Here is a 13,388-nt window from a genome sequence, read left to right on the forward strand (position 1 = left end):
ATGGATGTTCTCAAGGAGCATAGTAGTAGTAATGGATGTTCTCAAGGACACCATGTCAACTTGGAGGTATGGTAATGGTGCAATAGTTATGTACAGAACAGTCCTTATTTTACATTACTTTGGAGCCTGAAATATTTGGGATGAAATATCTATATGTGAAAAGACGAGGAAATAAGGCAACATATTCATCATTGTGAAAGCTGAGTGACAAAAGGATGCATCTTGAGTGTACTACTCTTTCCACTTTCTGTATATTTGAAAATTCTCATACTAAAGAATACAATACAAACACCTGTATGATACAAGTGGGAAAAAATGTGTAAAAATCAATGTACCAGTGGTGTGGTACTAGAAGGTTCTGAGCCCAATAAGTCATCCCTGCCCTCAAGTGAAAAGTTACGAAGTCCTCAGCCAGGTGGCCACAGAGAAGCCCTGTTTAGAAAGAAGCTTGGATGGACAGGTGGTGGGTTTCCATGTATCTGGTGAGGAGGAAGGGGGACCCCAAGATGGCTGAGGTTTGGACAGGGGGTGTGGGAGGAGAACGGGAGTGTGCTACGATGGTAGATGACTTCCCAGGCAGAGAGAGTGCGGGACGAGAAGGTCTGGCCATCTGTTGCTCACTGGTAGCTTCAGAGGCTGAATCAATCAAGATGGGCTTCTGACCGACTCTGAGAGAGTGCAGAGCGACAGGGTGCAGAGGAAATGATAGGCAACATAATTTGGGTGTTTATTACATGAGAGGGCTTCAAAAAGGTTGTGGGGAAGATCCATTAACTTCCAACTCCATTTCCCCCCCAAACTCCTTGAAGCCTTCTTGTATATGTAGTAGTGTTCTAAATACTTGGCATGTGTGATCCTCACAACCCAGGAGGGAAATGGAGGTACAGAGAGACTGGATGCCTTGTCTGAGGTCGGGCAGCTGGGGGACAGCACAGCTGGGGTGACAAAGCAGGCACTTCAACTGAGCCAACCAACTTTAAGTTAGCCAGGAGACGTGGTGGTGGAGGAATCAAACTCAAGAAGGACAGGCTTGCCTCTCCCTCCTTTAGGGCAGAAAAGCAGCAGAGAGGAAGGAGCAAAGGGCAGAGGCTGCGCAGAAATGGTAACCAAGACAAGGAAACTGAGCACGCTTAAGACGTCAGTCGGGTGGGAAAGAGGGTCACCGACAGAGAACGACAGGCACGGAGTTTGGAAAAGACTTTGAAGAGTGAGTGACTTGCTGGCCCTGAGATTGCTTGAAGTGGAAGCAGCGCCCGAGCCATGGTGTCTGGCTGTGAAGTACTACAGCTTCAAGTGCTCCAGTACTTGGTATTTTGTCACATGTCCACGTGCAAGAGCTCAAATAAGGAGACTCACGGATGCCAGGAGAAACTTCCAGGACGGCCATGAGAGTGCCGCATGCTTCCAACATGCTTGCACAGAGAGCCGTCTCCAAGGATGCCAGGGCTTCTCTGAGTCTAGTGGGGACTAGAAAACAGGGTCAGCGAGGAGAACGGTCCGTCTTTGTTGGGCAGCCAGAGACTTCTCATTTACAAAAGAATGTGAAGAGGCTGTGATGTAACAAGAATCAACGATGAGTCATGCACTTCTGTTGGCTTGATAGCATCAATAAGCAAGAGACGGCTCTTAGGTCTCTCAATGTGACTGGGGGAAAAAAATACAGTCCTGAAACTTCTGTGTGGAAGGGCCCAGAAACATCACTGTGGAGACTACGCTCCAATAGGAAGACATTTGAGAAAGTATGCGCAGTATGTTCAAGTTTGCACCAGCACCAGGACATAGCCCTCTCAGCTAAGAACACAAACGGATGCTCCATGAACAAGTAAAAATAAAGTTCAAGTGTGGGCTGGCAGTTCAGTTTATCCATAAGAGTAGGATATGGACCTGCCAAGCAGAAATACATACATACATATATATATATATATATACACACATACATACACACACACATATATATACACGTGCATATATACATATATATATATATTCAAGTGAATACACACACACACACCACAACACATTTTTAGCTAGAAATGTTCCTTTTCTACTCACTGTCATTGTTAGAGCCCGTTTCCATAACACCATAAGGAGGAGCCAGGAGTCCCGCCATATACTGTCGGTATTTCTGAAAGACAAGATTGTAAACTCAATACACAGGTATCTACTCACTTGGAGCATTCAGTCATTTACGCGTCAACAAGCAGAAGTGCCGGGTGAGAGGAAGCATCTCAGAGAAGCTTACAGAGCCATGGAGCGCTCGCTCTCTGGGCACCGCAGGATGAAATACAGAGAAGACTGTGCATCTTCCCCTATCCTCAGCCCCTTCATTTATGTATTTGACACTGATTGACTGAATTGTGGAGGCTTTTAACCCTCCTTCCACCTGCTGTACAAACCGCCCCCGCCCCCACCTCGGGAATACATGCTCAGCTCTTTCTAGAGGGAAAAGGCACTTGGTTTCCATAGACGCAGATACAAATACAGCTCTGCTTTCTTAATAGGTGAATGAGAGTGAATCAGCTTCTTTCAAGGCAAAAAGAAACACATCCCTAGAAAAAAAAGTATTTGCCTGAAAGCCACTGATTTGATCCCATTTACCTTTTTCCTTTTACATTGTAGACCTGTCTGTTAGGTGACCTCCAAATGACTTTTTGGGGGGTGGTAGGTGGGGCGGGGGGAGGGTGTATTGTCAAAACAGTTTGGCATAATGTCATACTCTTTTCCCTCCCCTGGATTATATTCCACTCACTTCTAGTCCAATCATGCTCCAAAATTTGGGGCCCAGTGATATGTGTTAGCCCCCGGAGTTTGTACTACACGGGAAGGATGAAGCTCGGCACACACCTGCAACACACCGGCATGCAGCAGGGAACCAAGAGAGAGGGCTGCAGGGCTGCCCACCATTCCAACTATGTGGAACCCCGCCCCCCCCCCAGAAGAATGCACCTCAGAGGACAGCACTCAAGCTACAGCTCAGGGAGAGGGGCGAGTCTGATGAGAGCACACAGGAGCAAACACAAAGGGAAGGAGAGAGTGGAACACATCCTGGCCCACCAAGCCCTGAGGACGATCTCCCTGCTCAGAGCAGCCAATGCACAGAGAGAGCCATAGACAGACACGACATCCCTAACTGACCCACAGTGCTACGGGGGACAACACTGGAGGCACACTGCGGGAACTGTGCCCAATCTGACCACACCACACCAGGGTGAAACACCAAGGGCCTACCACAGAGCATCAGGGGAAGCAGAGCAATAAAGCCCTCAGGGAATGCCAAAAATAGACTTTGGGGCCAGGGCGTGACACTCCATCAGACTCAACCAGAAAACACCCCTAAAGGTCAACAAACAGACCTGGAACTATTTATAGGATTTTCTTTTTGTTGTTATTATTGTTGTTTTTTCATTGTTTTGTTTTGCTCTGTCTTGTTTTTATGCTTATTATTATCTCCGCAGGTCTATCTAGATAAGACAGGCAGGATAAACAATCCGGAGGCAAAAACAACAGGATTGACAGTTGGGGTGGGGGAGGGTACACAGGAGAGGGGGAGGTAGGGGAAAGGAAGTGAGTGTTAGCAAACTCAGGGACAAGGGAACAACAAGTGATCTAAAATTGATGGCAAGGGGGAGTGTAAAAGGCCTGGAAGGGCTTGATCAAGGACAATGTAGTCAAGAGGAATTACAGAAACCTGAATGAAGGCCAAACATGATAGTGGGACAAGAGGAAAGTAAAAAGAAAATAGAGGAAAGAACTAGAAGACAAAGGATAATTAAAAAAGTCTAAATACAGGCATGTACATATGTAAATATATTTATATATGACTATGGGGAAATAGATCTATATACATATATTTATAGGTTTAGTATTAAGGAAGCAGATGGACATTGGGCTTCCACTCAAGTACTCCTTCAACACAAGAACACTTTGTTCTAATAATCTGGCATTCTGAGATGCTCACCTTCCAAACACGATCACTGAAGACAAAGTGGGTGCATAACTAAATGTGAAGAAAGCTGATGGTGCCCTGCTATCAAAAGATATAGCATCTGGGGTCTTAAGGGCTTAAAGGTAAACAAGCGGCCATCTAGCAACAAAGCCCACATGGAAGAAGCACACCAGCCTGCGTGATCATGAGGTGTTGATGGGATCAGGTATCAGGCATCAAAGACCCAGAGCAAAAGATCATAATGTGAATGAGGTGAGGAGTGCGGAGTGGAGGCCCAAAGTCAATCTGTAAGCAATGGGATATCCCCTTACAGAAGGTCGTAGGGAGAACATGGGCCAGTCAGTGTGCAGTGTAGCACCGATGAAACATACAGATTTCCTCTGGTCCTTTAATGCCCCCCTGCCCGTCTATCATTACCCTAATTCCACCTTACAAATCTGGCTAGACTAGAGCATGTACATGGGTATAGATAAGAGCTGGAAACACAGGAAATACAGGACAGATAAACTCCTTGGGTCCAATATTGAGAGTAGCCATACCAGAAGGGTAAAGGGAAGGTGGAGGGAGAAAGGGGGAACCGCTCACAATGACCTAACTATAACCTCCTCCCAGGAGGATGGACAACAGACAAGAGGGTCAAGGGAGACATCAGATAGTGCAAGACATGAAAAAATATAGGGAGGGAAGGAGGGAGGGGGAAGGAGGAGGGAAAAAATGAGCTGATACCAAGGGCTCAAGCAGAAAGAAAATGCTTTGAAAACAATGATGGCAACATATGTACAAATGTGCTTGATACAATGGATGGATGTGTGGATTGTGATAAGAGTTGTACGAGCCCCCAATAAAATGATTTATTAAAATAAAAAAATAAAAAGAAGTAGTACAGTCTCCTCATCCTCTTTCAGATTGACAGCTTGGAATTTTCCTTCTTGCCCGGGGCCTTGTACATTTATGGTGCGTGGTTGTGAATGAAACACATACTTGCTGAATAGCACTCAAGCATCAGCGGCCCATACTGTGCCCTGGGATACAGGCATGTCAGCAAAAAGGCTTCATCTGCAGCAATGGGCAGCTGGCAACCATCTGGCCCATTTGGTGGATTTGAATGGTGTGTGTAACGCAACATTAATGTTTCTTCTAGTCAAGAAGTAACTAAAAAAAAAGAAAAAGAAACGACTAGTTGTTTTTTATTTTTAATCCCCTTTTCTGTACTTTCTGAGACAACTACACCAACACCTGCTCCTACACAAATGTTTCTTTTAAAGCCCTGAATTTCTTTCCTGAAGCATCCCCTATCATCCTGCGTTCTTGTCATTTTCTTCGTTGATTGTACGGTTCTTCTTTCATGGAACACCATCTACTCTTCTTCCTCGTGATGAATGTACACTGATTATAGACGTTTCTGGGCAAACTCAGTGGAAGGCAACAGGCACAGGGAAAGAGCAGGCAGAAGCCGGTAGGCTCTGAAACCCTGTGGCCTTTTGAGCCTTCCTCTCAGCACTGACAACTCCCTCACAGGCTCCTAGAAGAAATAGCTGCCAAGTTCAAGGGCTGAGTTCACTTTGTTTCGATGCCATGCTTCAGATGCAATGGATGCTCTTTGTCCGAAGCCCCGTAGTCTCTCTCGATTTCCATGATGCCTGGTACCTGGACTTCACTGCTTCACTTTTCCTCCCAGACCTCATGCATGGCCTTGAGCTGCTGCTTCCCCTGGCGCACAACATCATTCGGGCTGCTATGCACTGGAGTAGAAAAGAGCACTTTCCCTAGGCTCATGCAGACCAAGGGGAAGCAGAGTGTGGGCTGGACTTCCAGACCTGGTGTTCAAATCCACCAACTGCTCCTCAAGAGAAAGATGAGGCCACCTGTTTCCACAATGACTTACTGCCTTAGAAACCCCATATGGGGTCATTATGACCAGGGTTGGCTGGATGGCACTGGTTTTTTGGGGGGGTGTTGGCAGTGGTATGCACCCTGGTATATGTGATGAGCACCTCCAACACACTAGGCACTGTCCTAGGTTCACCGTGGAGAGCAACTAGGAAAGGTCTCCTAGGTTTCAGAAGCTTCTGTCTCCAACAACGCAGGGCCCTGTGTCTTGTACATAATAGGAATGCAATACTTCACTGCTGAGTTTGAAAATGGAGCTTTGAGATGAAAACTTTTTAAACTATACAAATATGAACAGACCAACACAATGAACAACCACAATCCCAAACATCCAGTTTCAGTAACCCTTAGCTCCTGGCCATCTCCTGGCCCTTGCCAGGATGATTTTGAAACCACTCCCAGATACCCGAGCTTTGAATTCATAAATATTTCAGTAGGGATCACTAAAAGATAGGGAAATGCTGCTGTAAGAACAAATTGCAACTACAAAACTCAGCCACCTTACTGTCCTATCTTGTCTGTGTTCAAATTCCTTGCTGATTACCAACGCCACTGCTGAACTGAATTTAACATGTCGGTGATAACCTACTGCCCTGAGATACTCTTCAAACCTTGAACAGAGACTTTTCCCTGAAAGAACCTTTTAACTAAATAGCAGGATCCCTCAAAAACTCAAGAATTGCACCCTTGAGAATTGTGGTCTTTTAAAAATTATCTAGATGAGACAAACTGGGCAGCAGTCACTCTAGTCTGGAGCATACGTGAGATGGTTGAGGGCTGAGGAGAATTAGAGGGCGTGGACCGAGTAGCACAGAAATAATGAGAATGTTGACATAAACAGACGACTGTCACCAATGTCAGTGAACATTATGTGCAGAAACTGCCGAATGAGAACTTGTGTGCATTCACTCACCGAAAATACAGAGGGGAAGGACAACAGAATTGTGGGGGAAGGGAGGCAGCAGTCAGTGTAAGATATGAAGATATCAGTAATTTATAATTTATCAAGGAGTCAGGCAGGTGGGAGGGTAGGGGAAGGAGGGAAAAAAGTGAAGCTGATACCAAGGGCTCAAGAAGAAAGAAAATGTTTAGAAAATGATGATGGCAACATCTGCACAAATGTGCTTGATACAATTGATGAATGGATTTTACAAGAGCTGTAAGAGCCCCTGATAAAATGATTTTTTTAAATAAAATGATTAAAAAATGTATATAATAACCTATTATGAGGAAAACACACATAGTCTATTCAATAAGCCAACACAGATTCTGGCATAATAATGAGCTTTTGGTGCTGTGGAGATTGCAGGAACAGGGTGGAAATATTCATATCTGGAGATTTAAAAAGCTACCTTTTAAAAAAACAATGGGGCACTTTTGAATAATAACTTGCAAAATCTAGAAAACTACGTTCTCACGTAGTCCCCTGCGGAACACCCTGTATCAATTAGGATTGGAAACAACAAGGAGAACAAAAGCTATACACACAAAAAATTGGGATTGCTAAGTGATTTGCCAATTACTTAGCCACTGCATCTAAATGGGTGTTAGTAAATGCCACGGGTTTGCATCGTTTTCCACACAGCCAAAGATAAGTAGGGCAGGATTTGTTACCTGACAGTGGGGTGCTATGATTAAACCACAAGCCTAACGTGTGTGGCATTGGAAGGCGGACAGAAGCCTCATGAGCCCATGGCTACTGTTAGAGAGGGCTGGGATACAACAGGCCATCCTGACATATTGATGGAAGATGGAGGACCCTCACCCTCCTCAGGCAGCAGGGGAAGGTTGACCAAAACCGATGCTTGCAGGGAAATGTGGGAAAAGGAACTTAGACCGAATGAACTTGATGGGCCTGGCTAAGGAGAGTTCCAGTAGAATGCCCAATGTCCGCTGTTCTCTGTGAGCGATCTATCGCAAGGCGGAGACAAACAGATGAGCAATGGAAGGACTCGTTTACTGTGCCATCAGTGCTTAGAGGGAAAGTAAAGGGGCCTGGAACTTTGAAAAGTTCAAAATTGAAAACTGTTTCCCAGCTTTCCGTCTCTCTCAGCAGGACATTTTCGAAATAAGAAAGGGCTTCAGGGCAAAGGTCAAGTCCAGGGCACTCTGGCAGGTGACCGTGGCTTCCATCTCTGACCGTCTCTTCAGACACAAAAGAAGGGTGGAGGATCATGAGGGTGTTGTGTCTCAAAGGGTCCAAAGGAGAGAAAGACTAATGTACTTATGAAGGAGGGGATACAAAAGGTTAGTAAGCAAAAATGGACTTCAAAGAGAATGGAATTTTTCCACGAACTTTTAGAGGCCTCCTTGCCTATATGTCAGGTGAATTTATAATCTACCTAACGGGAGTGGATTATAAATTCCACTTAAGAAACACACCAAGCCCCTCACCCATGGCTGGTAGGAATGTACAATGGCACAACCACTGTGCAGAACAGGTCAGTCTTTTCTCAAAACGTTGGACATGGAACGACCAGGAGAAGCCCAGGCAGATGCTCAAGAGAAGTTACAGCAGAAGCATCCGCTGGAACAAGTACACCAGTGTTCACGGAAGCACTTTTTATAACAGCCCCTCTGGTAGTTACATAATCTGGTGTCAATTTGAGACTTGAGAGGAGTAAGAGTGAAGGGGTGGAATCTAGTCTATCAATCCGATCACAGTCAATGAGGCCTCTGTGTAGGCATGGTCTTCTCCTGAGAATTCTGGGAACTCCCAGATGTCCTGCTTGGAGGTGAGAAACACTTCTCTCTCTCAGCTCACTCCCTGAGAGACACTCTACTGACGAGGCTGACTCCCTGTGAGACATCCCTCAGGAGAAGCCACATGGACCTACCCTGATGCAGCCAGAACCGTGGACCTGGAGAAACCACGTGGAAACCCCTGCCAGCACTGAGATGCTTACAATGCGACTGGATTTACAAGACTTCTCACTCACTGGGCTGTGATTTTCCCATTGCATGGGTTTGGCATCATTACATGGGTTTCGTGAGTCTGAAGAGGACTTTATAGATATGTGTCAGACACACGAGCTAATATTGGATTTATGGACTTGATCTGGACTTGGCTGAGACATTTCCTCAATATTCAATTGCTCTTGTATATAAAGCTCTTTCTTATACACATGAGTCTCCCTGGATTGGCTCCTCTAGTCTACCCAGAGTAACACAGTCCCAAATGCCTGTCACGAGATGAATAGAAAACCAAACTGTGGAAGGTACACAGAAAGGAATAGTACACAGCCATGAAAAGCAACGCAGCCCTGATAGATGTCTGACAAGCATACTGAGCAGAGTAAGTCTGTCCAAACAGGACAATTATGATATGATATCGCTTTCATGAAATAAGCAAAGACCGTATATACTCGAGTATAAGCCAACCCAAATATCAGCCGAGGCACTGCATTTTACCACAGAAACTGCATTAAAAATGTGCTGGAAAACTCTACTTATACACAAATATATGTGGTATCTAGAAATGGAAGGTTACTAATGGTTACCAGGGATGGAGGAAGGGAGAACTTCTGCTCATGGGGCATTGAGCTGATGCTAATGGGCCATTTGCATATCAAGAATGCAAGGATATCCAGAAAGGTGGCATGACTTGAAGAATGTAATCAATGTCACTAAATTGTACATGTGGAGATTGTTGAATTGGCATGTGTTTTGCTGTGTGTCTTGATTTTCACTAAAAGAAAGAGATCCATCAAAGCTTTAAACGGTTTCTATAAATTTGGTATGAAAGAGGCAAAACACATAATGCAAACCCATTGCCACGGAGTCGATGCTGACTCATAGACTCAGGCATTCTGTCTCATATGGTTTCCCAGGCTGTAAATCTTCACGGGAGCAGATAGCCTGAGCTTTCGGGGCACTTGGTGATTCGCAGTCTGACGCTCCTCCCACAGCACCGCCAGGGCTCCTTAGAGAGAAACAGTACAAAAGGAGAAGAGGCCTTCCGGCCCTTGAGCTCCGACGGGGAGGAAGCAGGCTGAGAAAGCTACTCAGCCGCGACATGGGCTACTTTTTAAGAAATGGGAAAATAATACAAAGGATAGAGCTTTAAGTGCAGGAGGCAGAGTCCGAAACCACAGAAAGCAGCTCCCAGGGAGAGAAACTAGACCCTGATCCAGAAACCAGGGCCCTTTGCCCAGCTGGGCTTCCTTGGGGTTGTTGAGTGTAACGGGCCTCTGGGGAGCACCGCTGACAGCTCTCCTATGCCTACAAAGAGCATTGTATGTTGGCAGGGGTGGAGTTCAGATAACTTGTCTCTCCCACTCACAGATCTCAGCACCCAAAAGCCCATAGCTGAGGTGCCTCACCCATATCTAGATCTGACGGTGATGACCGGATCCTAGACTTGGAGATGACGTCATAACAGGAAAAGACTGAGGCATCTTGGGAAGAGAGTGTGCTCTGCACGTGGTAGGGATGTGAATTGTTGAGACCAGAAGGGGGTCAGGGATGGAAGATTTTCTAAAGTCTCATCCCACATTGCCTTCTGAAATGTGGCTCTGTCTTGCCTTCCCCAAGAGGTGGAGTGTAAGTCCTTTTCCCTTGACATTGGGCTGGCCTTGGTGATGAAAACAACAGGAAATAGAGAGAGGACCCAAGTGGGTGTCCCTCTGACACTTGCTCTTGAATGGAGAATGGCCGCAAGGAAAGAATGACATGAGGAAGCGAAAGAGCTTCACACATGTCAAAAGGCCACTCCAGAGACTGCAGAAAGTATGTCAATGAAATGTGCAAGAACCTATAGCGTTGGAAAGGGAAGAACACACGGAGCCCTTCTTCAACAGAGAGAGCAGGAAACGAAAACCGAGTCTCGGGTTGCCATGTTGAAGGGTTCTGTGGCAACATATCGACGAAAGCCTGGAGCCATTCCCTTTCCATCACAAATGCTCCACAAGTTGGGGGGAATGGACAGGAGGATCATGGATGACTTTCCCATAGGGGTTATTGGTGCTCCGGTGACTGAAAAGAGAGATGACTGCATTAGTAACCTAGATTGTGGAGAAATCTGTATCATTACTAAAACAATTTGAAGGCCACTTCAATTTTGCTGAAAATGGAATGAAACTTAGAGGACTTAATCAAGGTCACAGTTAACACGGCCCACACACGTCCAAAAATCTTTAGGGGGTAATACCGTAACTCTCTGTGGTGGTTCTTCGATGCAGCTAAGACTATGCAGTAGCCCGGCTGAATGCCTTAACTCTCCCACCCTGGGTCTCTGCAGGACTTTCCCTTATCCCAACACACTCTAACACCCAGGCAACTTTTAAATCACCATATGCACTTGGGGAAGAGTGGTGTAGTTAACTTAAGCACCAGAGCAAAAGCAAACTGGCAGAGGTAAGTTAACCGTCAGATGAGGAGAAGAACAGACTATTGAATCAGCTGTTGAAGGGAGAAGGAAGCCAGAAGCTCCGCCCATCATAGTACCACCCCAAATAACCTACACGAGATCTTGGCCTTTGGACTGAGCCCCACACAAGGCAGCCGAGGCTTTCTGTCAATGTCCAGAGAAGACTCCACAATGCCCTTTAAAGGGGTGGGCGGTGGGGTGTGGGTGTGTGGGTGTGTGGATGTGTGTAGAGCACCAGACTGGATTTATTCCTGTATGTGAGGCCCACAGTTTCATTTCTATCAGAGAAGTCACTCTACCACAGAGACCAGGAGAAAGTCCCTGCCTGGCGGACTTCCACAGCCACCATGCTTCCTAGCTAGGAAGTCAGTTACCCACGTGACAAGAAAACGCAAGGGTCTGAGGAGAAGAGAACTTGGTAGGCTTGGTCTCTAGGATCTACTCTGGAGGTTGTCACTAGGTAGTTGTGTCACCCTCAGACAGAGAACTTGTCCCTCCAGTTTGGCGGCTTCCCTCTCTTCAGCAGTAAATTAAGTGCTCTGAATTAGACAAGGTTTTAAAACGAAGTTCTATCTCGGCGATTCTCAACCTGTGGGTCGCGACCCCTTTGGGGGGGTGGAACGGCCTTTTCACAGGGGTCCCCCGATTCATCACAGTGGCAAAATGACAGTGATGAAGTAGCCACGAAAATAATGTTACGTTGGGGGTCACCACCACATGAGGAACTGTCTGAAAGGGCCACGGTATGAGGAAGGTTGAGAACACTGCTCTATTGAACTCTGGGCTGCCTTGGAGAACCCTCAGGCAAGGACTCACCAAGCGAGCAAAGCGACTTCTTGGTCTAGGTGCTTCATAGCAAGAGTCTGAAGAACAATTTCATCTGCGAGATGAGCTTTCGTCTTAACAAAAAAACTTACAAACCGTCAGATTAAATAAACTCAAAACTTCTGGGTGGAGAGCTGCCCCTCAAAGATCTCCCTGTGAGAAACCAACTTGTCTCCAAGGCCAATTAACGATTTGTCTCGGTGTCTTTTAGGAGGACGTCTGTGGTTGTGGATTGGCCAAGGGACCAGTTGCTCCACAAAGGAGAGACTTATCAACACAAGTGGTACGTCAGGATTTAATTGAGACGCACCACAGGGTGACGCTGGCCTTCTCCAGGTGAGGCGTGCAGACCCTGGTGTGGCAGCCCACAGGGCAGAGGAGACGTGAGAAGGAGAAATAGGAGTTCTTCCCAGAGCTTCGATTTCATTCCATGTCAAGTAGTTTCCTGGGTTAATTTTATACTTCCATATTATGGAGTCGAAAATGAAATTTGCATATATTTTAAAGATTAAAGCATGAGACTTCAAAGAAAGTTTGAGCTTGCTGCTGGCTCCTTCTAGCTACAAAGGGTCTAGGCCCCAGGCATTATGTATTGATTTCCTCTGCATTAGCGGAACATCAGTGGAAAAAGCCAAGCAGCTCTGATGTTACAGAAACAGTACAGCCACCGGAAGCGCACAAGACTGGGGTCCTAATTCTGATGCCACCGCGTGCTATGTGGGTGCAAACTGGGGTACAGTTATTACTTCAGTTTCCCAGGTAAGGAAATGGAGATAAAAACACCCGTCTATCAGGACCAATGTTGAGGATTATAAATAAAGTGTCCAGCACCTATCAGGCGCGTAATAAGTGTCAGCGGTTCATCACCATCAACACATAACTGATAAGAGTAATACTAAACCATGGAGGAATCAAGCTACTTACAGTATGTCGGACACTATTTCCAGATTAGATAGTGATCTGGCTTTGTTGAAGACTATATTCTAAATTGCAAGTCCACATTACAAAGCTTAGTGGTACACACACAATTAAAACCGGTTCCTGTGCAGCAGAGGGCCATTCACTGAGAATCCACGCGTGTCAGGGCAGAACGGTGCTCCGTAAGGATTTCGGTGACTGCTCTGAACGACACACACACACACACACACACTCTTATCGAGCTGATTTGGACTCCTGACAACTCTACAGGACAGAATGGAACGGCACCAGTTTGGGTTGTTTCGGGTATGGGGTAGGGGTCCCACTTCAGTTTCTTGACTGTGGATACCCAGCTGAATAGGCAGTTCCTTCCCTCAATGGATCATTTAAACACTTTGACAACAATCCAACAGAAAGCCTCATTGTTCTCCTGTGGAGAAG

The 13,388-nt window shown here is 46.0% G+C and overlaps 1 protein-coding gene across 3 annotated transcripts in view; it reads right to left on the reverse strand.

Annotated features, from left to right (window-relative positions):
• Window positions 1-13,388, reverse strand: part of RAPGEF4 (Rap guanine nucleotide exchange factor 4) — a 401,293-nt gene that overhangs the window by 162,460 nt on the left and 225,445 nt on the right. For all 3 annotated transcript variants that reach the window (XM_004703736.3, XM_004703735.2, XM_045298768.1), the window contains one exon: window positions 2,053-2,125. In XM_004703736.3, coding sequence (XP_004703793.1) covers window positions 2,053-2,125 — 73 coding nt within the window. The remainder of the gene's footprint in view (window positions 1-2,052; window positions 2,126-13,388) is intronic.

The sequence above is a fragment of the Echinops telfairi genome, unplaced genomic scaffold, assembly GCF_000313985.2.
Source record: "Echinops telfairi isolate 266 unplaced genomic scaffold, ASM31398v2 ScPeMD7_4;HRSCAF=17, whole genome shotgun sequence".
Taxonomy (NCBI): Eukaryota; Metazoa; Chordata; class Mammalia; order Afrosoricida; family Tenrecidae; genus Echinops; species Echinops telfairi.